Source organism: Salmo salar, chromosome 16 (genome assembly GCF_965601325.2).
Source record: "Salmo salar chromosome 16, fSalSal1, whole genome shotgun sequence".
NCBI classification, from domain to species: Eukaryota; Metazoa; Chordata; class Actinopteri; order Salmoniformes; family Salmonidae; genus Salmo; species Salmo salar.
In genome coordinates this window covers 32,907,084-32,934,166 of record NC_138306.1, presented here as the reverse complement: position 1 = coordinate 32,934,166, position 27,083 = coordinate 32,907,084, and the positions used below count along the sequence as shown (strand labels likewise).

General features: G+C 44.6%; 1 protein-coding gene across 1 annotated transcript; it reads left to right on the top strand.

The window, feature by feature from the left end:
- Positions 1 to 15,281: 15,281 nt before the first annotated feature.
- On the top strand, positions 15,282 to 20,834 carry LOC106573732 (cleavage and polyadenylation specificity factor subunit 5). The gene is made up of 7 exons (XM_014149051.3): positions 15,282 to 15,570; positions 15,902 to 16,102; positions 16,284 to 16,347; positions 16,894 to 16,983; positions 19,883 to 19,958; positions 20,139 to 20,253; positions 20,410 to 20,834. The coding sequence occupies exons 1-7, from the start codon at positions 15,449 to 15,451 to the stop codon at positions 20,429 to 20,431; spliced, it is 690 nt and encodes a 229-aa protein (XP_014004526.1). The 5' UTR covers positions 15,282 to 15,448; the 3' UTR covers positions 20,432 to 20,834.
- The last annotated feature ends 6,249 nt before the right edge of the window (positions 20,835 to 27,083 follow it).

Here is a 27,083-nt window from a genome sequence, read left to right as displayed (position 1 = left end):
GCTAAGATGTTCAAACGTTCATAGATGACCAGCAGGGTCAAAAAAGATCTCCCCCACGGCACGAACCTGAGGGGGGCGCCAACCGACAGGAAGATCACGTCAGTGACTCAACCCACACAAGTGACGCACCCCTCCTAGGGATGGCATTGAAGAGCACCAGTAAGCCAATGACTCAGCCCCCGTAATAGGGTTAGAGGCAGAGAATCCCAGTGGAGAGAGGGGAACCAGCCAGGCAGAGACAGCAAGGGCGGTTTATTGCTCCAGTGCCTTTCCGTTCCCCTTCACACCACTGGGCCAGACTACACTCAATCATAGGACCTACTGAAGAGATGAGTATTCAATAAAGACTTAAAGGTCGAGACCGAGTCTGCGTCTCTCACATGGATAGGGAGACCATTCCACAAAAATGGAGCTCTATAGGAGAAAGCCCTGCCTCCAGCTGTTTACTTAGAAATTCTTGGGACAATAAGGAGGCCTGCGTCTTGTGACCGTAGCATACATGTTGGTATGTACGGCAGGACCAAATCGGAAAGATAGGTAGGAGCAAGGCCATGTAATGCTTTGTAGGTTAGTAGTAAAACCTTGAAATCAGCCCTAGCCTTAACAGGGAACCAGTGTAGAGAGGCTAGCACTGGAGTAATATGATCACATTTTTTGGTTCTAGTCAAGATTCTAGCAACCGTGTTTAGCACTAACTGAAGTTTATTTAGTGCTTTTTCGGGTAGTTGGAAAGTAGAGCATTGCAGTAGTCTAATCTAGAAGTGACAAAAGCATGGATACATTTTTCAGCAACATTTTTGGACAGAAAGTTTCTGATTTTTGCAATGTTACATAGATGGAACAGGGCTGTCCTTGAAACAGTCTTGATGTTACAGGCGTCGTGTAGAGTGCTTATTGTATTATATTTGAATGAAAAACGAACACTAGACAAAATAACAAAATTGACAGCCAACAGTTCCGTCAGGTTAACAAACTAAACAGAAAGCAACTACCCACAAAAACAAAGGGAAAAACAGGCTGCCTAAGTATGGCTTCCAATCAGAGACAACGATAGACAGCTGCCTCTGATTGGAAACCATACCCGGCCAAAACATAGAAAACGAAACATAGAATGCCCACCCACCTATCACACCCTGACCTAACTAAACAGAGAAAACACAGCTCTCCTAGGTCAGAGCGTGACAGTACCCCCCCCCCCCCCAAAGGTGTGGACTCCCGACCGCAAACCTGAACCTATTGGGGAGGGTCTGGGTGGGCATCTATAATTGGCGGCGGCTCTGGTTCCGGGCGTAGCACCCCCACCGCCTGCTGATCCCCCCGCTTCTGTGTGTCTGGAGGAACCAGACCGTGGATCATCGCCGTGGATTGAGGCTTTGGAACGCCAACCGCCGCCGAAGACTCTGGGCTGAAGGCCGCCGCTGAAGACTCTGGGCTGCAGACCGCTGTTGAAGACTCTGGGCTGCAGACCGCCGTTGAAGACTCTGGGCTGCAGACCGCCGTTGAAGACTCTGGGCTGCAGACCGCCGTTGAAGACTCTGGACTGGGGAGCGTCGCTGGAGGCGCTGGACTGGGGAGCGTTGCTGGAGGCTCCGGACTGGGGAGCGTCGCTGGAGGCTCCAGACTGGGGAGCGTCGCTGGAGGCTCCGGACTGGGGAGCGTTGCTGGAGGCTCTGTACTGATGAGCGTCGCTGGAGGCTCCAGACTGAGGAGCATCGCTGGAGGCTCCGGGCTGAGGAGCGTTGCTGGAGGCTCCGGATTGGGAAGCATCGCTGGAGGCTCCGGACTGAGGAGCGTCGCTGGAGACTCCAGACTGAGAAGCGTCACAGGAGGCTCCGGACTGAGAAGCGTCGCCGGAGGCTCCGGACTGGAGAGCGTCGTTGTAGGTTCCAGACTAGGGACCGTCGTTTCAGGCTCCTTGCCTTGGATCATCAATACAGGTTCCATGCCATGGATCATCACTGGAGGCTTCGTGCCATGGATCATTTCTACAGGTGCCGGGCCATGGATTATTCCTACAGGCTTCGTGCCATGGATTATCCCTACAGGCTCCGGACCATGGATAATCCCTACAGGCTTTATGCCATGGATTATCTCTACAGGCTCCGGGCCATGGATTACCTCTGGAGGCTTCGTGTCATGGAACATCCCTACAGGCTTCGGGCCATGGATCATCACTAGAGGCTTCGTGCCATGGATCATCTCTACAGGCTTCGGACCATAGATTATCACTGGAGGCTTTATTCGTGGAGCTGGAACAGGTCTCACCGGACTGGGGAGACGCACTGAGGACCGAGTGCTCAAAGCAGGCACCGGCCGTACTGGGCTATGGAGGCGTACTGGAGGAAGAGTGCGAGAAGCAGGCACAGGACGCACTGGGCTATGGTGGCGCACTGGAGGGAGAGTGCGCGGAGCAGGCACAGGACATACTGGGCTCTGGAGGCACACTGGAGGGAGAGTGCGAGGAGCAGGCACAGGACGTACTGGAGGTCTGGAGCTTAGGGCTGGCACACCCCGTCCTGGCTGGATGGTTATTTTCGCCCAGCAAGGGCAGAGCGCTGGTACAGGACGAACTGTGCTGCGCTGGTGAATGGGGGGTACCGTGCGTAGAGCAGGCGCAGGATAACCTAGGCCGTACAGACGCACTGGAGACCAGATACGCTGAGCCGGCGCACTTCTTCCTGGCTGACGGCCAACTCTAGCACGTCAACGGTGAGGAGCTTGTACCGAGCGCACCCGGCTGTGAGTGCGCATGGGCGACACAGTGCGCATCACCGCATACCAAGGTCCTTGTTCAGTCACTCACTCCCCACAGTAAGCACGGGTAGTTGGCTCAGGTCTTAAAACCGCCTTAGCCAATCTACCCGTGTGCCCCCCCAAAAAATGTTTTTTTGCCGCTGCCTCTCGGCCTCCTGTTGCCTTCCTAGCCGTTCCTCCCAGTATCGCCGTTCTGCCTTCGCTGCCTCTATCTCCTCCGGCGGGCGGCGATACTCTCCCGGCCTTGTCCACGGTCCTGCCCCATCTAGGATCTCCTCCCAGGTCCAGTCCTCTGAACCACACTGCTTGGTCCCGCTCATCCTCCTGGTGAGTGCACGCTGCTTGGTCCGTTGGTGGTGGGTAGTTCTGTTACAGGCGTCGTATAGAGGAGACCAAGGCGCAGCGTGTAGAGTGCTCATTGTATTATATTTGAATGAAAAACAAACACTAGACAAAATAACAAAAATGACAGCCAACGGTTCCGTCAGATTAACAAACTAAACAGAAAGCAACTACCCACAAAAACAAAGGGAAAAACAGGCTGCCTAAGTATGGCTTCCAATCAGAGACAACGATAGACAGCTGCCTCTGATTGGAAACCATACCCGGCCAAAACATAGAAAACGAAACATAGAATGCCCTCCCACCTATCACACCCTGACAGAGAAACAGAGAAAACACAGCTCTCCTAGGTCAGAGCGTGACACTTGATATGTTCTTCAAAAGAGAGATCAGGGTCCAGAGTAACGCCGAGGTCCTTCACAGTTATATTTGAGACAACTGTACAACCATCAAGATTAATGGTCAGATCCAACCTAGAACTAGCATCTCTGTTTTGTCCGAGTTTAAAAGTAAAACATTTGCAGCCATACACTTCCTTATGTCTGAAATACAGGCTTCCAGGGAGGGAAATTTTGGGGCTTCACCATGTTTCATCGAAATGTACAGCTGTGTATCGTCCGCATAGCAGTGAAAGTTAACATTATGTTTCCGAATGAGATCACCAAGAGGTAAAATATATAGTGAAAACAATAGTGGTCCTAAAACGGAACCTTGAGGAACACCGAAATGTACAGTGGATTTGTCAGAGGACAAACCATCCACAGAGACAAACTGATATCTTTCCGACAGATAAGATCTAAACCAGGCCAGAACTTGTCTGTGTAGACCAATTTGGGTTTCCCATCTCTCCAAAAGAATGTGGTGATCTGTAACGATGTGCGCTGAGAGTCAGTGAGTGAGTGTTTTAATAAATAAACGCATCATAAGACAAAACAAGAAACACGAACAACGCATAGACTTAAAACTGGAACAGAAACAATAATGCCTGGGGAAGGAACCAAAGGGAGTGACATATATAGGGAAGGTAATTAGGGAGGTGATGGAGTCCAGGTGAGTCTGATGACGCGCAGGTGCGCGTAACGATGGTGACAGGTGTGCGCCATAACGAGCAGCCTGGTGACCTAGAGGCCAGAGAGGGAGCACACGTGACAGTACCCCCTCTGGCTAAGACGCAGGAACATGGCAACCTAGCGCGCTGGAGAGAGAGCATACCTGACAGTACCCCCTCCCCGGCGCTTTCGGCTCCAGCCGCAGGACGCCAACCCAAGGGACGATCCTGGGGATCCGGAGCGGACTAGTCAGCCCTGCTGATGCGTTGGAACCTGACAGACCGGCTGAGGAAGGGGAGCCTGGCGATCCGGCTGAGGCACGAGAGCCTAACGAGCCGATGGAAGCAAGGGAGCCTGGTGATCCGACAAAGGTATGAAAGCCTGATGAGCCGGCTGAGGCAGGGGAGCCTGACGAGCCGGCGGAGGCAGGGGAGCCTGGCGATCTGGCTGAGGCATGAAAGCCTGTAGTGGCTGACCTGACATCATTCCACCTGACAAAAAAAAAAACACTCCGATGCTTCCCTTAGGTGAGGCGTACACAGGTAGAATTTATTTAACTAATTATGTGACTTCTGAAGGTAATTGGTTGCACCAGATCTAATTTAGGGGCTTCATAGTGAAGGTGGTGAATACATATGCATGCACCACTTGTCCGTTTTTTATTTTTCTATAATTGTTTCTACTAATAATTTTTTTCATTTTACTTCAGCAAATTTGGACTATTTTGTGTATGTCCATTACATGAAATCCAAATTAAAATCTATTTAAAATACAGGTTGTAATGAAACAAAATAGGAAAAACGCCAAGGGGGGTAAATACTTTTGCAAGGCACTGTAAACAAGTCCACAAGTTGTGACCAGAAATGACGTTCAAACTAAAATGTACACCTGGGTGGCCTCAGGTCCGTGTTTTGGAAACCCTGTTGTAACATGCCACAGGGCGTATGACGCTACAAACTTGGCACACCTGTATTTGGGGAGTTTCTCCCATTCTTTTCTGCAGATCCTCTCAAGCTCTGTCAGGTTGGATGGGGAGCGATGCTGCACAGCTATTTTCAGGTCTATCCAGAGATTACGGGCTTTGGCTGGGCCACTCAAGGACATTCAGAGACTTGTCCCGAAGCCAGTCCTGCGCTGTCTTGGCTGTGTGCTTAGGGTCATTGTCCTGTTGGAAGGGGAACCTTCGCCCCAGTCTGAGGTCCTGAGCGCTTTGGAGCAAGTTTTCATTAAGGTTCTCTCTATACTTTGCTCCATGTATCTTTGCCTCGATCCTGACTAGTCTCCCAGTCCCTGACACTGAAAAACATCCCCACAGCATGATGTTGCCACCACCATGCCCCACCGTAGGGATGGTGCCAAGTTTCCTCTGGACGTGACGCTTGGCATTCAGGCCAAGGAGTTCAATCTTGGTTTCATCAGACCAGAGAATTTTGTTTCTCATGGTCTGAGAGTCTTTAGGTCCCTTTTGGTCCAAGCGGGCTGTCATGTGCATTTTACTGAGGAGTGGCTTCCGTCTGACCACTCTACTATAAAAGCCTGATTGGGGGAGTGCTGCAGAAATGGTTGTCCTCCTGGAAGGTTCTCCCATTTCCACAGAGGAAATCTAGAGCTCTGTTAGAGTGACCATCGGGTTCTTGGTCACCTCCCTGACCAAGGCCCTTCTCCCCCGATTGCTCAGTTTGGCCAGTCGGCCAGCTCTAGGAAGAGTCTTGGTGGTTCTAAACTTATTCCATTTAAGAATGATGGAGGCCACTGTGTTCTTGGGGACCTTCAATGCTGCAGAAATGTTTTGGTACCCTTCCCCAGATCTGTGCCTTGACCCAATTGTGTCTCGGAGATCTATGGACAATTCCTTCGACCTCATGGCTTGATTTTTGCTCTGACATGCACTATCAACTGTGGGACCTTATATAGACAAGTGTGTGCCTTTTCAAATCATGTCCAATCAATTGAATTTACTCCAATCAAGTTGTAGAAACATCTCAAGGATGATCAGTGGAAACAGGATGTACCTGAGCTCAATTTCGAGTCTCATAGGTAAGGTATTTCTGGTTTTTATTTTTAATACTTTTGCAAACATTCTAAAAACCTGTTCTTGCTTTGTCATTTTTGGGTATTGGGTGTAGATTGCTGAGGATTTCTTTTTATTTAATCAATTTTAGAATAAGGCTGTGACGTAACAAAATGTCAAGGGGTCTGAATACTTTCTGAAGGCACTATATACATATATTTACATATATTGAAATATGATAATCATACAGTGGACACCTAAGCTGATAGGCCTTTGCATGCAGTGCCCTGATATATTTAGTTTTCACTTCTCTGACAGCTGAACCGTGAGGTGGACAGTAGGCTAAAACTCTGAAATGGCATGTCTTTAATTAAGATTTTAGAATATTCACATGAAAATCTTTTAATGGAAACAATTGGATGGAAACCTAGCTATAGACACCCTAAAGACTCTGGTAAGTATGCTAGTCCAGTATCACTGATTATGCCTGCACATCATGGTTCACCAACAGCCCAAAACATCTAAAGAATAAGCTACCAGCCAAACAAGCTTGTAAGAATTGTACTTATACTTCCCCGTCACACTCATCTGTAGGTTGAGCATTTTTTTTCTCTCTATGTCTGTAATGTGTCTGTATCTATGTAATTGTATATGTATTTATGGTTAAAAAAATACAGACCTCAATGGAAATAAGTCCCCGACTTGCAATCCCGGGTCATATATCTTATATACAACTTTGTGTATCTGCAGTACCAGTTTGTAGAATAATAGTGAAGACATCAAAACTATGAAATAACACATATGAAATCATGTAGTAACCAAAAAAGTGTTAAACAAATCCAAATATATTTTATATTTGAGATTCTTCAAAGTAGCCACCCTTTGCCTTGATGACAGCTTCGCACACTCTTGGCATTCTCTCAACCAGCTTCATGAGGTAGTCACCTGGAATGCATTTCAATAAAAAGGTGTGCCTTGTTAAAAGTTCATTTGTGGAATTTCTTTCCTTCTTAATGCATTTGAGACAATCAGTTGTGCTGTGACAAGGTAGGGGTGGTATACAGAAGATAGCCCTATTTGGTAAAAGACCAAGTCCATATTATGGCAAGAACAGCTCAAATAAGCAAAGAGAAACGACAGTCAATCATTGCTTTAAGACATGAAGGTCAGTCAATGCAGATCATTTCAAGAACTTTTAAAGTTTCTTCAAGTGCAGTCACAAAAACCATCAAGCGCTATAATGAAACTGGCTCTCATGAGGACCCCCACAGGAAAGGATGACCCAGATTTACCTCTGCATCAGAGGAAAACTTCATTAAAGTTACCAGCCTCGGAAATTGCAGCCCAAATAAATGCTTCACAGAGTTCAAGTAACAGACACATCTCAACATCAACTGTTCAGAGGAGACTGCGTGAATCAGGCCTTCATGGTCGAATTGCTGCAAAGAAACCACTAATACAAGACACCAATGAGAAGAAGAGACTTGCTTGGGCCAAGAAACATGAGCAATGGACATTAGACCGGTGGAAATCTGCCCTTTGGTCTGGTGAGTCCAAATTAGAGATTTTTGGTTCCAACCACCGTGTCTTTGTGAGACGCAGAGTAGGTGAACGGATGATCTCTGCATGTGTGGTTCTCACCGTGAAATATGGAGGAAAAGGTGTGTTGGTGTGGAGGTGCCTTACTGGTGACACTGTCAGTGATTTATTTAAAATTCAAGGCACACTTAACCAGCATGGCTGCCACAGCATTCTGCAGCGATACGCCATCCCATCTGGTTTGCGCTTAGTGGGACTATCATTTGTTTTTCAACATACCTTCAGGCTGTGTAAGGGCTATTTGACCAAGGAGGAGCGAGATGGAGTGCTGCGTCAGATGACCTGGCCTCCACAATCACCCGACCTCAACCCAATTGAGATGCTTTGGGATGAGTTGGATAACAGAGTGAAGGAAAAGCAGCCAGCAAGTGCTCAGCAAATGTGGGAACTCCTTCAAGACTGTTGGAAAAGCATTTCAGGTGAAGCTGGTTGAGAGAATGCCAAGAGTGTGCAAAGCTGTCATCAAGGCAAAGGGTGGCTACATTGAAGAATCTCAAATATAAAATATATTTGGATTTGTTTAACACTTTTTGGTTACTACATGATTCCATATGTATTATTTCTTAGTTGTGATGTCTTCACTATTATTCTACAATGTAGAAAAGAGTAAAAATAAAGAAAAACCCTTGAATGCGGAGGTGTGTCCAAACTTTTGACTGGTACTGTATGTATTTTTTTAACTGACAAATAAAATACATCAATCAATACAAATTGTGCAGCGGCCAATTGATTAATGGAAAGAGACATCTGTTACAAAACACCAAAAAGTTTAATGACATTCGGAGATTGTCAAGCCAAGCTTCAATACTGGGTAAGCCTACAAGGTAGGGAGGGATGTATTTTCTGTTTGTCGAGATTGACATAGTCTATTTATTGTGATGTTGAAACACAGACCATGATATTGAAGTCCCCGAAATCGGTATGCTTTGTTTATTGGTTGTGTGGTGCATTGGCACAGAAACCTGTTGGTCGAAAATTTGTTGCATATATTTTATATTATTATAAATATGGCATCAAAATGTAAAATATCTGATTTCCCACAAGCTGATCATTGTCTGCAGCCGGCTCTGATCGTAGTGTAATAAAACAGGCAGAGAGAGTGAGCTCGTCTGTGTTGGTTGGTAAACACTCAACTTTCTGGCCCATCGCCCTGCGTGGCATCAACTGTGCCACAAAAGCATGCTGAATCGGCAAAGTCAATATCTACGTTTATAAACAAAGGGTTGCTACAGTTATTGTTATTTGTGGTCGTAAACATTATTTTCAGTGAATTCTGAGGGGGGAGGGTGTTAAAATCAACTCCTCCTTCAGCTAGCAAACATAAAAGTATTTAGAAAACATTTGCAAGAATTGACATTGCCAACAAATGGAAATGTATTTATATAGCCCTTCTTACATCAGCTGATATCTCAAAGTGCTGTACAGAAACCCAGCCTAAAACCCCAAACAGCAAGCAATGCAGGTGTAGAAGCACGGTGGCTAGGAAAAACTCCCTAGAAAGGCCAAAACCTAGGAAGAAACCTAGAGAGGAACCAGGCTATGAGGGGTGGCCAGTCCTCTTCTGGCTGTGCCGGGTGGAGATTATAACAGCACATGGCCAAGATGTTCAAATGTTCATAAATGACCAGCATGGTCAAATAATAATAATCATAGTAGTTGTCGAGGGTGCAACAAGTCAGTAACACAAGAGTAAGTGTCAGTTGGCTTTTTCATAGCCGATCTTTTAGAGTATCTCTACCGCTCCTGCTGTCTCTAGAGAGTTGAAAACAGCAGGTCTGGGACAGGTAGCACGTCCGGTGAACAGGTCAGGGTTCCAGCAGGTCTGGGACAGCAGGTCTGGGACAGGTAGCACGTCCGGTGAACAGGTCAGGGTTCCATAGCTGCAGGCAGAACAGTTGGAACTGGAGCAGCAACACGGCCAGGTGAACTGGGGACAGCAAGGAGTCATCAAGCCAGGTAGTCCTGAGGTATGGTCCTAGGGCTCAGGTCCTCCGAGAGAAAGAAAGAAAGAAAGAAAGAAAGAAAGAATTAGAGAGAGCATATTTAAATTCACACAGGACACCGGAAAAGACAAGAGAAATACTCCAGATGTGACAGACCGACCCTAGCCCCCCGACACATAAACTACTGCAGCATAAATACTGGAGGCTGAGACAGGAGGGGTCAGGAGACACTGTGGCCCCATCCGATGTAACCCCCGGACAGGGCCAAACAGTTAGGATATAACCCCACCCACTTTGCCAAAGCACAGCCTCCACACCACTAGAGTGATATCTCCAACCACCAACATACCATCCCGGGACAAGGCCGAGTATAGCCCACAAAGATCTCCGCCACGGCACAACCCAAGGGGGGGCGCCAACCCAGACAGGAAGACCACGTCAGTGACTCAACCCACTCAAGTGACGCACCCCTCCCAGGGACGGCATGGAAGAACACCAGTAAGCCAGTGACTCAGCCCCCGTAATAGGGGTAGAGGCAGAGAATCCCAGTGGAAAGAGGGGAAACCGGCCAGGCAGAGACAGCAAGGGCGGATCGTTGCTCCAGCCTTTCCGTTCACCTTCACACCCCTGGGCCAGACTACACTTAATCAAGAAGAAAGTTCAGCAGAAGAAGTTCTTCAGAAGAAATAAATATACACAATGTTAAAATGGCCAGCTTCAGTCAGCTGATTCTAGCCATCCTTTATGGTTAGTTCTAGTTGGGCAGCTTAGTCTCCTATTCAGAGGACCCCCACTTTTGTTAGTGTCTTATTGGTTAAGGTCACGACAAATACTTATCACCACATCTCGTTCAGCCTATCAGCAGCCTTGATTCCTGGGACTTCAGTTTCAGTTGGTCTATGACCCCAGCACGCTGTGTGGTCAGAAACGTGCTTTCCCCATCGTGATGAGCACTTCCACAGTTTTCCCTCCTGCTGAACTTTTCCTCCTGTGGAATGAATCCCAGCATGACTGATGTTTAATTAACCATAGTTAATGTCAGTTCTCATTGGACATGAGTCTCAGTTATCTGAACCATGAGTGGTCAGATGTGTGTGTGAATGTGGACGTCTTCTCCCATTAAACCCCCTTAGCCTGGACATCTGCCTCATCCATGTTCTGACCGGACATTCTGTAGTGGTTGCTACCAGCCTTAAGCCAGCACCTAAGATTTCTTATTACATTCATGGTCCTTCGATTCTCTACAACCCCTACCTTCACACAATATGTAAAAACCAACTCCTCTGTCGACATCATCTTGAAAACTAAAGCCAATAACTTGCTACTGCCCACCACCTGTTTGTCAAGATTGACTTAGACTGTGGTGTTGAAAATCAAACCATGATATTGAAACGCCTGAAGACGTTATTCATTGTTTATTGGTTGTGTGTTGACCATGTTGACCAGTAGTGTGTGCCACAGAAAGTATTTGACTCTAGCCACAAAATTAAGGAAATTAGAAGGGGGGGGCGTTTGGCAAGGCCATTTTCTTGCCTGCCGAAATTCTCCCCCCCCCCCTTCTATCTTGGGACTGCAAGGCCTGGCACACTTCAGAATCATTTTGGTAGCTCATGTTGAACAGTAGTGTTATTGTCCACCTCCCCACAGAAGTGACATCGTTGGCTCAGGTCATCTAGCAAAACATAATGTCAAGTAGTCTATACATCTTTACAAGTATTTTTCTGAGCAAATAGGAAACAGGGAACAAGGGAATAGTATAGGTTTCTTGTAACATAATTATTTAAATACATGTGTTTTAGTGGCCATCTAGTCAGAAGTTGGATCAAAGATCACCTTGAAAGATCAATATAAATGTTTTTTATTTATTTTTTATTTATCTACAATTATATTAAATTAGAAATTGAACATAACAGTGATTTGGAGGAGAGTGACTGATATTTCTTCTCTCATGATGTTAACATCTTTGTCCGTATTTCAAAAGACAATCGACTCCTCCTTAAGAACACATTCAGCAAACTGGGAAAAAAATGTGATGGGCATTTTAGTTTTCCCCAACAAAATTAAGTTACACTCAAGATTCTAATACGCAAGTATACAACAACACAGCTATAATATAATTTGACAGTTCTGTTTTGCCTTTTAGTCAGTATACTTTCAGTAGGTTAACTGTACATGACTTGTACTCATACTTACTTTCAAGGCAAAGACCACACAAGAAGTAACATCTTGTTGGCATGGGTGAGGAAGGGCACCACACACCCATCTGGAGATATTACACCCCTTCTCTCTCAGGAATGATCTGAACATATATGTTAATACAAGTACAGCATTTTGAAACACTTTATTGATTACAATATAGAGATTAATAACAGAGGTAATCTGAGAATGCAGGGATTCCAGCAGGGTGTGTGTTTAAGTAGTCAAATCTGGAGCTGACAAGGGCTGGAATGTAAATGACATGTGATCATCTCGGATTATTTATCATCTGAGAATGGGCAGGCATTCCCTCGGATGAAGAGCATATCCATCTTGCTGATTTATGTGCTGTCATCCAGGTGGAAATGTCACCTGCATATCTGATGTAGGAAAAGAGATAAGAGATAAGTTGAGTGTCCTGTGAATATGTTTATGTATATGTACTGTACATGTGTGTGTATGTGTATATATATCTTGGTATATATTTTTTTATTTTAATTTATATTATTATTATTATTATTGTGTTGTGTGGTTGAGGGGTGGGGGGTGGGGGATGAGGGGAGGTTGATGGGGATGGTGGAGGTGGAGGTGCTGGGGGTGTCCTATTGAGGGCGAAGGGACCTATTGGGGAGGGGATTCTTCATGGAGGTACATTCAGTCATAGTTTTGTTTATTATATTATTATACATTGATTTATTTTTTTCTTATTTTTTTCTATTATTATAACAGTTTACTGCGATTATGGATATGCACTCATGTTGACTTGTATATTTGAACTTTCTTTTTTGCCCGGAGTACACATTTTTGATTTATTATTCTTATTGCTATTTTATTATTACTACTGTACTTACACTCTTAAAAACTAAAACAGAAAAAGTGTAAAAAATGTAGGAAAAGCCATAAGAGGGAAAAGCACGATGGGGGATTGAGGGATGGGTAGAGAGAACTGTAGAGGGCTCTGAAAATTATTATTGCTGAAATAACCACTTCCTTTTGTGACGAGAGTCTAATACTTCCTGTGGCACACATCAGAGGGTTCATAAGTCACCAAAAATGATCATGAAGTGTGCCAGGCCTTGCAGTCCCAAGATTGAAGGGGGGGAGAACTTTGGCAGGCAAGAAAATAGCCTTGCCCGAAATCCCCCCCCTTCTAATTTCCTTCATTTTGTGGCTAGTCAAATACTTTCTGTGGCACATACTACTGGTCAACATGAGTTACCAAAATTAATCAGATGTGTGCCAGGCCTTGCAATCCCAAAATAGAAGGGGGGGTTCGACAGGCAAGAAAATAGCCTTGCCGAAATCCCCCCCCTAATTTCCTTAATTTTGTGGCTAGTCAATACTTTCTGTGGCACACATCAGTCAAATACTTTCTATAGAACAAACTTCTCGTCAGGATAGTCAACCGAAATTAATAATTCATGTATGTGTGTTACAGTCGTATGAAAAAGTTTGGGCACCCCTGACAATTTCCATGATTTCCATTTATAAATAATTGGGTTTTTGGATCAGCAATTTCATTTTGATCTATCAAATAACTGATGGACACGGTAATATTTCAGTAGTGAAATGAGGTTTATTGGATTAACAGAAAATGTGCAATATGCATCAAAACAAAATTAGACAGGTGCATAAATTTAGGCACCCCAATAGAAAAATCACATTCATATTTAGTAGAGCCTCCTTTTGCTAAAATAACAGCCTTTAGACACTTCATATAGCCTCTAATGAGTGTGTGGATTCTGGATGAAGGTATTTTGGACCATTCCTCCTTACAAAACATCTCCAGTTCAGTTAGGTTTGATGGTTGCCGAGCATGGACAGCCCGCTTCAAATCATCCCACAGATTCTCAATGATATTCAGGTCTGGGGACTGGGATGGCCATTCCAGAACATTGTACTTGTTCCTCTGCATAAATGCCCGGGTAGATTTTGAGCAGTGTTTTGGGTCGTTGTCTTGTTGAAATATCCAGCCCCGGTGTAACTTCAACTTTGTGACTGATTCTTCAACATTATTCCCAAGAATCTGCTGATTTTGAGTGGAATCCATGCGACCCTCAACTTTAACAAGATTCCCAGTACTGGCACTGGCCACACAGCCCCACAGCATGATGGAACCCCCACCAAATTTTACTGTGGGTAGCAAGTGTTTTTCTTGGAACGCTGTGTTCTTTTGCCACCATGCATAACGTCCCCTGTTATGACCAAATAACTCAATCTTTGTTTCATCAGTCCACAGCACCTTATTCCAAAATAAAGCTGGCTTGTCCAAATGTGCGTTTGCATACCTCAAGCGACTCTGTTTATGGCGTGTGTGCAGAAAAGGCTTCTTCCGCATCACTCTCCCATACAGCTTCTCCTTGTGCAAAGTGCGCTGAATTGTTGAACGATGCACAGTGACACCATCTGCAGCAAGATGAGGTTGTAGGTCTTTGGAGGTGGTCTGTGGGCTGTTTTTGACCGTTCTCACCATCCTTCGCCTTTGCCTCTCCAATATTTTACTTGGCCTGCCACTTCTGGCCTTAACAAGAACTGTGCCTGTGGCCTTCCATTTCCTCACTATGTTCCTCACAGTGGACACTGACAGCTTACATCTCTGCGGTAGCTTTTTGTAGCCTTCCTCTAAACCATAATGTTGAACAATCTTTGTTTTCAGGTAATTTGAGAGTTGTTTTGAGGCCCCCATGTTGCCACTCTTCAGAGGAGACTCAAAGAGAACAACAACTTGCAATTGGCCACCTTAAATACCTTTTCTCATGATTGGATGCACTTGTCTATGAAGTTCAAGGCTTAATGAGCTCACCAAACCAATTGTGTTCCAATTAATCAGTGCTAAGTAGTTACAGGTATTCAAATCAACAGAATGACAAGGGTGCCCAAATTTTTGCATAGCCTATTTTTCACATCTGATTTAATTTCATACAACTTAATATTGCTACACTAAAAATCTTTGTCTGGACAATACCCCAGTACTCAGCTTTTATTAGAAAATGAATGGCATGCCACTGTGATCATTTTCTGTGACGACAGAGTAAATTATTATGCATCCTCAGAGGGGTGCCCAAACTTTTTCATACGACTGTATATTAAACATAGAGGGAGTCAAATGTAGGCAAGCAATAAACATTTCAGAACTACTAGTCGAATAAGACATGGAAGAGATGACACATTTTGGCAAAGAGATTTATTTATTGACTAATACACTTGAAACACATATCCACACTTAAAACTGCAGACATTACTAGTGCCTCCCCCGCGATCAAAACTATCATATAAAATGAAACACAGCCTGACGTGATCAGAAATATTAACTACTACGTATGTCGCGGCAATGAAGAATTGAAGTGCGTGCGCGTTCAAGCAAGTCGCAGCAATGAAGAATTGAGTGCGTGCGTGTTCACGCGAAGAGGGGATTCTGGCAGGGGGGAGAACACCGGAAATAGATTTTTTTTTTTTGCGGAAAGAGTAGTGTTCTGATTTTTGGATCAGTTATCTAATGTTTTCGCTTCATTCGTATTTTTGACACAGGTGTATCCTGCTTATTTGGTGGAACGATGTCGGTTGTACCTCCCAACCGACCTTCAACCGGTTGGCCACGCCGTGGACTGAACCAGTTCGAAAACAAATACATCAGCCCGCCTTCCAAACCTCTCACGCTGGAGAGAACCATCAACTTGTACGTCGCTAGCTATGAAGTGCAATTGTTATTTAACTGTCTAACTAGATAGCGGCATTTCATTTTCGGGGGGTTGGGTTTTTAACTCGTTAGCTATAGTGTTTCTGAATATGTGATGTAGTAGGCTAAACAAACAGGCCCACCTAGCTAGTTACGACACGCAGTGCTCTTGCATGCTTGCAAACACAAAAAACATTCCCTACTTGTGGAGTAAAGCCTAATTATTGTACAATACACACAATTACGTAGCTAGTTAGTTACATAGCATGCAAACACATTAAGAGTTTACCTAACTAAGCTGCTAACATTTTATTGGGATTGGCCCTCGCAGATATCCCCTCACGAATTACACGTTTGGCACAAAGGAACCTCTCTACGAGAAGGATAGCTCGGTGGCGGCTCGGTTCCAAAGGATGCGCGAGGAGTTCGAAAAAATAGGCATGAGGCGAGCAGTGGAGGGTGTTCTGATCGTACACGAGCACAGGCTACCACACGTTCTACTGCTGCAGTTGGGGACAACCTTTTTCAAACTGTGAGTTGGTTCTCATCACACCTCTGCAACAATGTTGCATGGTGCCAGTTACTAATGTGTAAGCAACTAAGCATTTGCAAGGAAAAGCTTGACACCTCTGTAACTGGCAGGAGCATATAGTCCAATTTTAAAGTCAACAAAAAGTGCCCCAACTGTGTTTTTGAAACTTAATTGTGTGCAGTCCTGGTGGAGAATTGAATGCAGGGGAGGACGAAGTGGAAGGACTGAAGCGATTGATGACAGAGGTAGGCAGGCTACATGGTCTTCATTCAGATTAGTATCATGAAATGTGACCTGATCATCTGGAAAGGTTTGCTTAGTGACATCAAAACCATTCCATTTACTTTGGTGGAAAACTGGGAGTGGCATAGAGGTTGGAAACAATTGGTCAGCTCTGACAAGATGGAAGTGGCTTATCACTGGCAACAATGGACAATAGAACCACTTTGACATCACGCTGCAGACCATTCTAGGTAAAGGGCTACGTACTTTTCAAAATGTCTCAAATTTTGTGCACTATTGAATGGTAACACATTGATCAGAAATTGAGAAAAAAAATCCCATCACACAGTAAAACTACAAGAGTGATGGATTCCAGGGCAGATGGAGTAGCTGATTATTTCAGTTTCATTTGAGCTGGTTAACCATACCATGACTACCTAGATTTCCCATTTGCTTGTCTACTGGATAATTATTTGCTGACATAGCATGCATAGTTGTCAAGAGACTGAAACTTGATTTTAGTTTTGATATTAGTTTAACATATGTGTTTTTCCCACATCCGTGTCCAGATCCTGGGGCGTCAGGATGGAGTGAAGCAGGACTGGGTGATCGATGACTCTATTGGAAACTGGTGGAGACCCAACTTTGAGCCCCCACAGGTGGGTTACCAAGGAGTTATCTTTCCTGTCCTGTTACGCGAAAGGCCTCAGCATGCTTTGGTTCGGCTGGCTAGGCGGACCAAACGAGTGTACTCGCATGCTCCCTTAAGACCTTCAGTTGAAAAACTAGAAAAAAGCGGCAATGGTACTTTGTCCATCTTGAGACGCCGTAGCCAGTATACCTCAAAATAGAAAGAATTAATATAAGTTAACTCAAGAAATGTGTTATTAACTTTGACGTTTTGGCTGAGGATATCTTAGTTGTACAATTTTACATCTAAGATGTTTGGTGCCGTATTTCTCAAGTGGAAAAATGTGCATGAAAATGATTAGTCTCTTGTTGAATAACAACAAACACTTAATTGAAGAATCCCTACTGTTGACCCAATCACCGACAAAGGGGCTACCGACTTCGGCTTACCCCCCAAAAATGTGTACACCAACAGCCCAAAAAAACCTTGCTGAAGGCCAACTCAAACAAAAATGTCACAAAATGTTGTCATAATATATGCACAAACTGTTTTGGATGGGAAGTATGCAGGGACGCCTTAACAAACCCATGGTTCATACTATAGTTGTCAGAGGAGTCACCTGACATGTCCCAGGTCTCTTGGTTTCCATTGGCTTTCACACTTATGCTGGCCTTTTGAATTTGAATACAGTGCCTTCGGAAAGTATTCAGATCCCTTTACTTTTCCCACATTTTGCTACATTACAGCCTTATTCTAAAATGTATTGAGAAAAATAAAAATCCTAGCAAATAAAATAAAAATATTACAAAAATACATATTTACATAAGTATTCAGACCCTTTGCTATGAGACTTGAAATTGAGCTCCGGTGCATCCTGTTTCCATTGATCATCCTTGAAATGTTTCTACAACTTGATTGGAGTCCACCAGTGGTACATTCAATTGATTGGACATGATATAAATGGAAGAAGTTTGGAAGCACCAAGACTCTTACTAGAGCTGGCTGCCCGGCCAAACTGAGCAATCGGGGTAGAAGGGCCTTGGTCAGGGAGGTGACCAAGAACCCGATGGTCACTCTGACAGAGGTTTGGAGTTCCTCTGTGGAGGTGGGAGAACCTTCCAGAAGGACAACCATCTGCAGCACTCCCCCAATCAGGCTTTTATGGTAGAGTGGCCAGACAGAAGCCACTCCACAGTAAAAGGCACATGACAGCCTGCTTGGAGTTTGCCAAAAGGCACCTAAAGACTTTCAGACCATGGAAACAAGATTCTCTGGGCTGATGAAACCAAGATTCAACTCTTTGGCCTGAATACCGAGTGTCATGTCTGGAGAGAACCTGGCACCATCCCTACCGTGAAGCTGTGGGGGTGTTTTTCAGCGGCAAGGACTGGGAGACTAGTCAGGATCGAGGCAAAGATGAACAGAGCAAAGTACAGAGAGATCCTTGCCGAAATCAAATGTATTTATAAAGCCCTTCTTACATCAACTGATATCTCAAAGTGCTGTACAGAAACCCAGCCTAAAACCCCAAACAGCAAGTAATGCAGGTGTAGAAGCACGGTGGCTAGGAAAAACTCCCTAGAAAGGCCAGAACCTAGGAAGAAACCTAGAGAGGAGCTTGGCTATGAGGGGTGGCATGTCCTCTTCTGGCTGTGCCGGGTGGAGATTATAACAGAACATGGCCAAGATGTTCAAATGTTCATAGATGACCAGGAGGGTCAAATAATAATCACAGTGGTTGTCGAGGGTACAACAGGTCAGTTGGCTTTTCATAGCCGATCATTCAGAGTATCTCTACCGCTCTGCTGTCTCTAGAGAGGTGAAAACAGCAGGTCTGGGACAGGTAGCACGTCCGGTGAACAGGTCAGGGTTCCATAGCCGCAGACAGAACAGTTGAAGCTGGAGCAGCAGCACGACCAGGTGGACTGGGGACAGCAAGGAGTCATCAGGCCAGGTAGTCCTGAGGCAAGAGAGAGAAAGAAAGTGGGAGAATTAGACAAAGCATACTTCAATTCACACAGGACACCGGATAAGACAGGAGAAATACTCCAGATATAAGACTGACCCTAGCCCCCCGACACATAATCTACTGCAGCATAAATACTGGAGGCTGAGACAGGAGGGGTCGGGAGACACTGTGGCCCCATCCGACGATACCCCCGGACAGGGCCAAACAGGCAGGATATAAGCCCACCCACTTTGCCAAAGCACAGCCCCCACACCACTAGAGGGATCTCTTCAACCACCAACTTACCATCCTGAGACAAGGCCGAGTATAGCCCACAAAGATCTCCCCCACGGCACAACCCAAGGGGGGGGCGCCAACCCAGACAGGAAGATCACGTCAGTGACTCAACCCACTCAAGTGACGCACCCCTCCTAGGGATGGCATGGAAGAGCACCAGTAAGCCAGTGACTCAGCCCCTGTAATAGGGTTAGAGGCAGAGAATCCCAGTGGAGAGAGGGCAACTGGCCAGGCAGAGACAGCAAGGGCGGTTCGTTGCTCCAGTGCCTTTCCGTTCACCTTCAGACTCCTGGGCCAGACTACACTCAATCATAGGACCTCTGAAGAGATGAGTCTTCAATAAAGACTTAAAGAGAGCCTGCTCCAGAGCGCTCAGGACCTTTCACCTTCCAACATGACAACGACCCTAAGCACACAGCCAAGACAACACAGGAGTGGCTTCTGGACAAGTCTCTGAATGTCCTTGAGTGGTCCAGCCAGAGCCCCGGATTTGAACCTGATTGAACATCTCTGGAGAGACCTGAAAATAGCTGGGGGGGGATTTTAATAAAGTTTTGAATAAGGCTGTAACCTAACAAAATGTGGAAAAAGTTAAGGGGTTTGAATACTTTCCGAAGGCACTGGACTTCAAAATCCATGTAATGAAAATCCATTAAGTTAGGTTTTTCTGTTTTATCTGCAGTACCCCTACATCCCAGCACACATTACCAAACCCAAAGAGCACAAGAAGCTCTTCTTGGTTCAGTTGCAGGAAAAAGGTAAGTTGACCAGCCTGTAATGTTTAAATGTGACTTAGTTCATATCAATTGATGGATGTTGATTGCTGTGGTTATCACCTGTATATAAGAGCTTTAAGAAGGTTAACATATTTTGATGTGTAGTTATTATGTTGGTGTGTCTGAGTGGATGTGGATATTGACCGGTTGTCTGTCTCCCAGCACTGTTTGCAGTGCCCAAGAACTATAAGCTGGTGGCTGCCCCTCTGTTTGAGCTGTATGACAATGCCCCAGGCTACGGGCCAATCATATCCAGTCTCCCACAACTGCTGAGTAGGTAAGGTATTCACCATACTGCTGTATTTTCACCATAATATGAAATGCCTTACTTGATAAGACTCAAATCAGAGTACAACTGGCATTTTAAAGATGGACAGATGTGCATTATAGATTAGTTGTTCTATTCACAATGCAACCATTATTTGTATTGCAGGTTCAACTTCATATACAATTAAATCCTACTACTTGAATGTGGCGACACAAGGACTGTCTCTGTGAGTTCAGCCTGGGCAGAAGAGAATGGGCAAGCAGGATTTCACTACACTTCTCTTAAAACAGGGTCCCCAGTGATACTACACATTTAAATATTGATCTGGATGTTGTTTAGAAAATAAGAGAATGTATTCATCTTTGTCAACTTTTACAGAACTATTACTTTGTGACATGAAACATTTTGTAGTCACACAAGTATTGATTTTCTATGTTTGTAGATGAGAGTTGACTGTTTTTAGAAAATAGAACAGTGCTTGTTTTTTTTAATCATTGTAACATACTACTTTGTCATCTTTCATTACTTTTTAAGGAATTACCAAGGAGTTATCTTTTATTTTCAATTAAAGATGGCTTTAAAACATGAAACTAAGAAACTGTTTCCTTTTAATATGGGTACTCCTCGACTGGCCAATTTCTCATATTGCTGTTTCAATACCAATGGTAGGGTAGCTATCAAACCAGTCTAAACAAAATGCAATCGTTTGTCTATTCCCAATTATCTACGCATGATCCTATTTTCATCAGTAGTGGTGTATCGAATGCTTTTCATTGATATTCATAAGAGCAGAAGGATATCAAGGATTCTGTATAGAGGAATGGTCCAAGATCCCTCCCAACATGTTCTCCAATCTCATAAAAATGCTGTCGTTATCCTCGCAAGGGGAGGGTGCTAGAGTATTCAAAACAGGGGTGCCAATAATTTAGACCCGTATCTTTAAAAAATATATATTTGTTAAACAAAATCTGTTTGAGCATTTTATATTAGTATAAAATATTTCAACAAATCACATTTTATTGGTCATGTACACATGTTTAGCAGATGTTATTGCGGGTGTAGTGAAATGCTTGTGTTCCTAGCTATAACAGTGCAGTAGTATCTAAAAACAATTCACAACAATACATCTAAAAGTAAAAGAATGCAATTAAGAAATATATAAATATTAGTTTGCGCAATGTCGGAGTGGCAATGAATAGAATACAGTATATACATATGACATGAGTAAAGCAGTATGTAAACATTAAAGTGGCCAGTGATTCCAAGTCTGTATATTGGGCAGCAGCCTCTAAGGTGCCGGGTTGCATAACTGGGTGGAAGCCGGCTAGTGATGGCTATTTGACAGTGATGGCCTTAAGATAGAAGCTGTTTTTTGTACAGGTGCTTTGATGCACCTGTACTGACCTCGCCTTCTGGATGATAGAGGGGTGAACAGGCAGTGGCTCGGGTGGTTGCTGTCCTTGATGATCTTTTTGGCCTTCCTGTGACATCAGGTGCTGTAGGTGTCCTGGACGGCAGGTAGTTTTCCCCCGGTGATGCGTTGTGCAGAACGCACCACCCTCTGGAGAGCCCTGCGGTTGAGGGCGGTGCAGTTGCCGTACCAGGTGGTGATACAGCCCGACAGGATGCTCTCGATTGTGCATCTGTAAAAGTTTGAGAGTTTTAGAGGCCAAGCCAAATTTCTTCAGCCTCTTGAGATTGAAGAGGCGCTGTCGCGCCGCCTTCACCACACTGTCTGTGTGGGTGGACCATTTCAGATTGTCAGTGATGTTTACACAGAGGAACTTGAAGCTTTCCACCTTCTCCACTGCTGTCCCTTCGATGTAGATAGGGGCGTGCTGTTTCCTGAAAACCACAATCAGCTCCTTTGTTTTGTTGACGTTGAGTGAGAGGTTATTTTCCTGGTATCACTCTCCCAGTGTCCTCACCTCCCTGTAGGCTGTCTCGTCATTGTTGGTAATCAGGCCTACTACTGTTGTCGTCTGCAAACTTGATGATTGAGTTGGAGGCGTGCTTGGCCACGCAGTCATGGGTGAACAGGGAATACAGGAGGGGGCTGAGCATGCACCCTTGTGGGCCCCCTGTATTGAGGATCAGTGAAGTGGTGTTTCCTACCTTCACCACTTGGGGGCAGCCTGTCAGGAAGTCCAGGACCCAGTTTCACAGGGTGGGGTTCAGACCCAGGGCCCGAGCTTAATGATGAGCAATCTTACATAGGTATTCCTCTAGTCCAGATGGGATAGGGCTGTGCGATGGTGATTGCATCGTCTGTGGATCTATTGGAGCGGTAAGCGAATTGAAGTGGGTCTAGGCTGTCGGGTAAGGTAGAGGTGATATGAACCTTAACTAGCTTCTCAAAGAACTTCATGATGACAGAAGTGAGTGGGATAGGGAGAGATTGAAAATGTCCGTAAACACTCCAGCCAGCTGGTCTACGAATGCTCTGAGGATGTGGCTAGTGATGCCGTCTGGGCCCGTAGCCTTGAGGGTTAATAAGCTTAAATGTCTTACGTCGGCTACGGAGGAGGAGAGCCCACAGTCCTTGGTAGCGGGCCACATTGGTGGCACTGTATTATCCTCAAAGCGGGCTAAGAAGGTGTTTTGCTTGTCCGGAAGCAAGACGTCGATGTCCGCGATGTGGCTGGTTTTCCCTTTGTTGCCCGGGATTGTCTGTAGACCCTGCCACATACGTCTCGTGTCTGAGCCGTTGAATTGCGACTCCACTTTGTCTTTGTACTGATGTTTTGCCTGTTTGATTGCCTTACGGAGGGAGTAACTACACTTTGTTTTTAGCCATATTCTGTCACCTTGCCATGGTTAAATGCGGTGGTTCACACTTTCAGTTTTGTGTGAATGCTGCCGTATGTCCACGGTTTCTGGTTTGGGTAGGTTTTAATTGTCACAGTGGATACAACATCTCCTATACACATCCTGATGAACTCAGTCACTGTGTCTGTGTATTCATCAATGTTATTCTGAGGCTACCTGGAACATATTCCAATCCGCGTGATCAAAACAATCTTGAAGCATGGATTCCGATTGGTCAGACCAGCGTTGAAAAGACCCTAGCACGGGTACTTCCTGTTTGAGTTTCTGCCTATAGGAAGGGAGGAACAAAATGGAGTCTTCAGTAGATTTGCTGAAGGGAGGGCGGGAGAGGGCCTTGTAGGCATTTTGAAAAGTTGAATAGCAGTGGTCCAATGTTTTACCAGCGTGAGTACTATAGTCAATGTGTTGGTAGAACTAAGGTAGTCTTTTTCTCAAATTTGCTTTGTAAAAATCCCCAGCTACAATAAATACAGCCTCAGGATATGTGGTTTACAGTTTGCATAAAGTCCAGTGTAGTTCTTTGAGGGCCATCGTGGTATCGGCTTGAGGGGGAATATACACGACTGTGACTATAACCAAAGATAATTCTCTTTGGATATAATAAGGTCGGCATTTGATTGAGGTATTCTAGGTTTGGTGAACAAAAGGACTTGAGTTTCTGTATGTTATCACAATCACATCATGAGTGGTTAATCATGAAACATACACCCCCGCCTTTCTTCTTCCCGGAGAATTCTTTATTCCTGTCTAGGCGATGTACTGAGAACCCAGATGGCTGAATGGATGGGGATAGTATATCCCGAAAGAGCCATGTTTCTGTGAAACAGAGTATGTTACAATCCCTAATGTTTCTTCTCTCGTGTTTTGGAGCAGCCTCTGGAATAAGTTAAATTGCCCTGGGGGGTGCGAACAAAGGATCCAATTTGGGAAAGTCGTATTCCTGGTTTGTGAGTTACCGCCGCTCTGATTTCCAAAAGTTTTGAGGGAAAGGTTGTTGTCCTGGCACCACACGGCCAGGTCTCTGACCTCCTTCCTATAGGCTGTCTCGTCGTTATCGGTGATCAGGCCTACCACTGTTGTGTCATCGGCAAACTTAATGATGGTGTTGGAGTCGTGCCTGGCCGTGTAGTCATGAGTGAACAGGGAGTGCAGGAGGGGACTGAGCATACACCCCTGAGGGGCCCCTGTGTTGAAGATCAGCGTGGCAGATGTGTTATTACCTACCCTTACCACCTGGGGGTGGCCAGAGCTGGGCGATATGGCCAAAATATCATATATATATATATATACTGCTCAAAAAAATAAAGGGAACACTAAAATAACACATCCTAGATCTGAATGGATTAAATTATCTTATTAAATACTTTTTTCTTTACATAGTTGAATGTGTTGACAACAAAATCACACAAAAATAATCAATGGAAATCCAATTTATCAACCCATGGAGGTCTGGATTTGGAGTCACACTCAAAATTAAAGTGGAAAACCACATTACAGGCTGATCCAACTTTGATATATATATATATAATATTTTTCACATTTTTCACATTTTTGATGTGACCCTAGGGTGGCAACACATATATTATAAATTATTTCAATGGGTCTTTCTCCATTCGGATTGTTTTATACTGTTCAATTCAACTTCAACCAAAAATAATTTCCTGCATTTCCATCCATTTCTGCATTTCCTGCAGTCATTTGATATCAGTTCCACACTGCCACGATATGGGCTAAAATACTAGGCCTTATTTCTTACTAAATTTTGCAATTGCAATTTAGATCAAAACACTTTTGTGAACTTTTGGAATCATGGAAATAGAATGTTTGTTATAATGTTATAATAATAGTGGGCACTTTGAATACAGTGTTTGACATGACAACGAATGAAAGTGCCATGGACGAGTTATTGTGACAGGGTAGGAACCAAAGTGCTTTTCAATGTTTCCTAGGGGACCCTATAATCTTTGGCTATATTAAATCTTTATTCATATAGCCAACATATTCATGCTTAGCCTATTCCTCTTTGATTTAGAAGATACTGTTGCACAACATGCTGATTTAAGCCTCCACCAGTACTGGTATCAAGCTGTATTAGCTAGCTACGTTCGCTCTGACTCAGTACTTTTATTAGCTAGCCAGTTAACTAGCGATTAGCATTAGGGGCTAACACGATTTAGCTAAACTTGCTAAGAAAATAGAAACTAGCTGTTTGCAGATGTAAGAACCACAAACTAATATTGTAATTATAGAACGCTTGTGGATTTATATTAAGACCAAAGTGGAAACAACATCGTCATCAACATTGTTGCATATGCTGCATTGACCATGCAGAGGACGGTGTCTCGTGGTCAAGCAACAACAAATGTGCTCCTTGAGTGACGGGGTGGGACTAGGTCTGTGTGGATGGCGGCATGGAGAGAGAGTGGAGCGGGATGACTCAAATAGCGGAGTAAGCTATAAAAATGGATGTTACACATGGTGTATCACATTTAACAAACCAAACATTGAAATACTGTTATAGGAGGTAAAGTAAAAACCCAAACCAGTCCGTGCATAAATACCGATATATAGTAAAATGTGGTATACCGCCCAGCCCGATCAGGGACTATGGTGGTCTGCTTGAAACATGTTGGTATTACAGACAGGGAGAGGTTGAAATGTCAGTGAAGACATTTGCCAGTTGGTCAGCGCATGCTCACAGTAATGAGCATGGTAATCTGTCTGGCCCTGCGGCCTTGTGAATGTTGACCTGTTTTAAGGTCTTACTCACTTCGGCTGCAGAGAGCGTGATCACACAGTCGTCCAGAACAGCTTTTGCTCTTATGCATGTTTCAGTGTTATTTGCCTCGAAGCGAGCATAGAAGTAGTTTAGCTCGTCCAGCTCATGTCACTGGGCAGCTCTCGGCTGTGCTTCCCTTTGTAGTCTGTAATAGTTTGCAAGCCCTGCCACATCTGACTAGCTCCGAAGCTGATGTAGTATGATTCGATCTTAGTCCTGTATTGACGCTTTGCCTGTTTGATGGTTCGTCGGAGGGCATAGCGGGATTTCTTATAAGCTTCGGGGTTAGAGTCCCGCTCCTTGAAAGCGGCAGCGCTAGCCTTTAGCTCAGTGCGGATGTTGCCTGTAATCCATGGCTTCTGGTTGGGGTATGTACGTACGGTCACTGTGCACTAGCGGTTCTGGGGGGGGGGGGCAGTGCTCCTGTGACAACAATTTTGGACCCCCTTGTGGCCTCCCTAAATGTGGAGTATGAAATCATTTTTACATATCAAATTTTTGCTATCGTTCTTTTTTGTACATCCGTTATTAGACAGTGGCAACGATGATGATTATGAACATGGTCTTTTGCCTGCTAATGCCTGCAATGCAGTGAAAAAAATGATATGACAATAACGTCTAATGTAACTGGCCCCTCTAACAGTACAACTGGCCCCAGCTTGGCCCCCCCCCAGTTGAAATGGTCGAGAACCGCCACTGTCACTGTGGGGACGACGTCGTCAAGGCACATATTTATGAAGCCAGTGACTGATGTGGTGTACTCCTCAATGTCAATTGGAAGAATCCTGGAACATATTCCAGTCTGTGCTAGCAAACAGTCCTGTAGCTTAGCATCTGCTTCATCTGACCACTTTTTTTATTGACTGAGTCACTGGTGCTTCCTGCTTTAATGTTTTCTTGTAAGCAGGAATCAGGAGGATAGAATTATGGTCCGATTTGCCAAATGGAGAGTGATGGAGAGCTTTATATGCGTCTCTGTGGTGGAGTAAAGGTGGTCTAGAGTGTTTTTCCCTCTCTGGTTGCACATTTAACATGCTGATAGAAATTTGGTGAAACGGATTTAAGTTTCCCTGCATTAAAGTCCCCGGCCACTAGGATCGCCGCCTCTGGATGAGCGTTTTCCTGTTTGCTTATGGTGGAATACAGCTCATTGAGTGCGGTCTTAGTGCCAGCATCGGTTTGTGATGGTTAATAGACAGCTACAAAGAATATAGATGAAAACTCTCTTGGT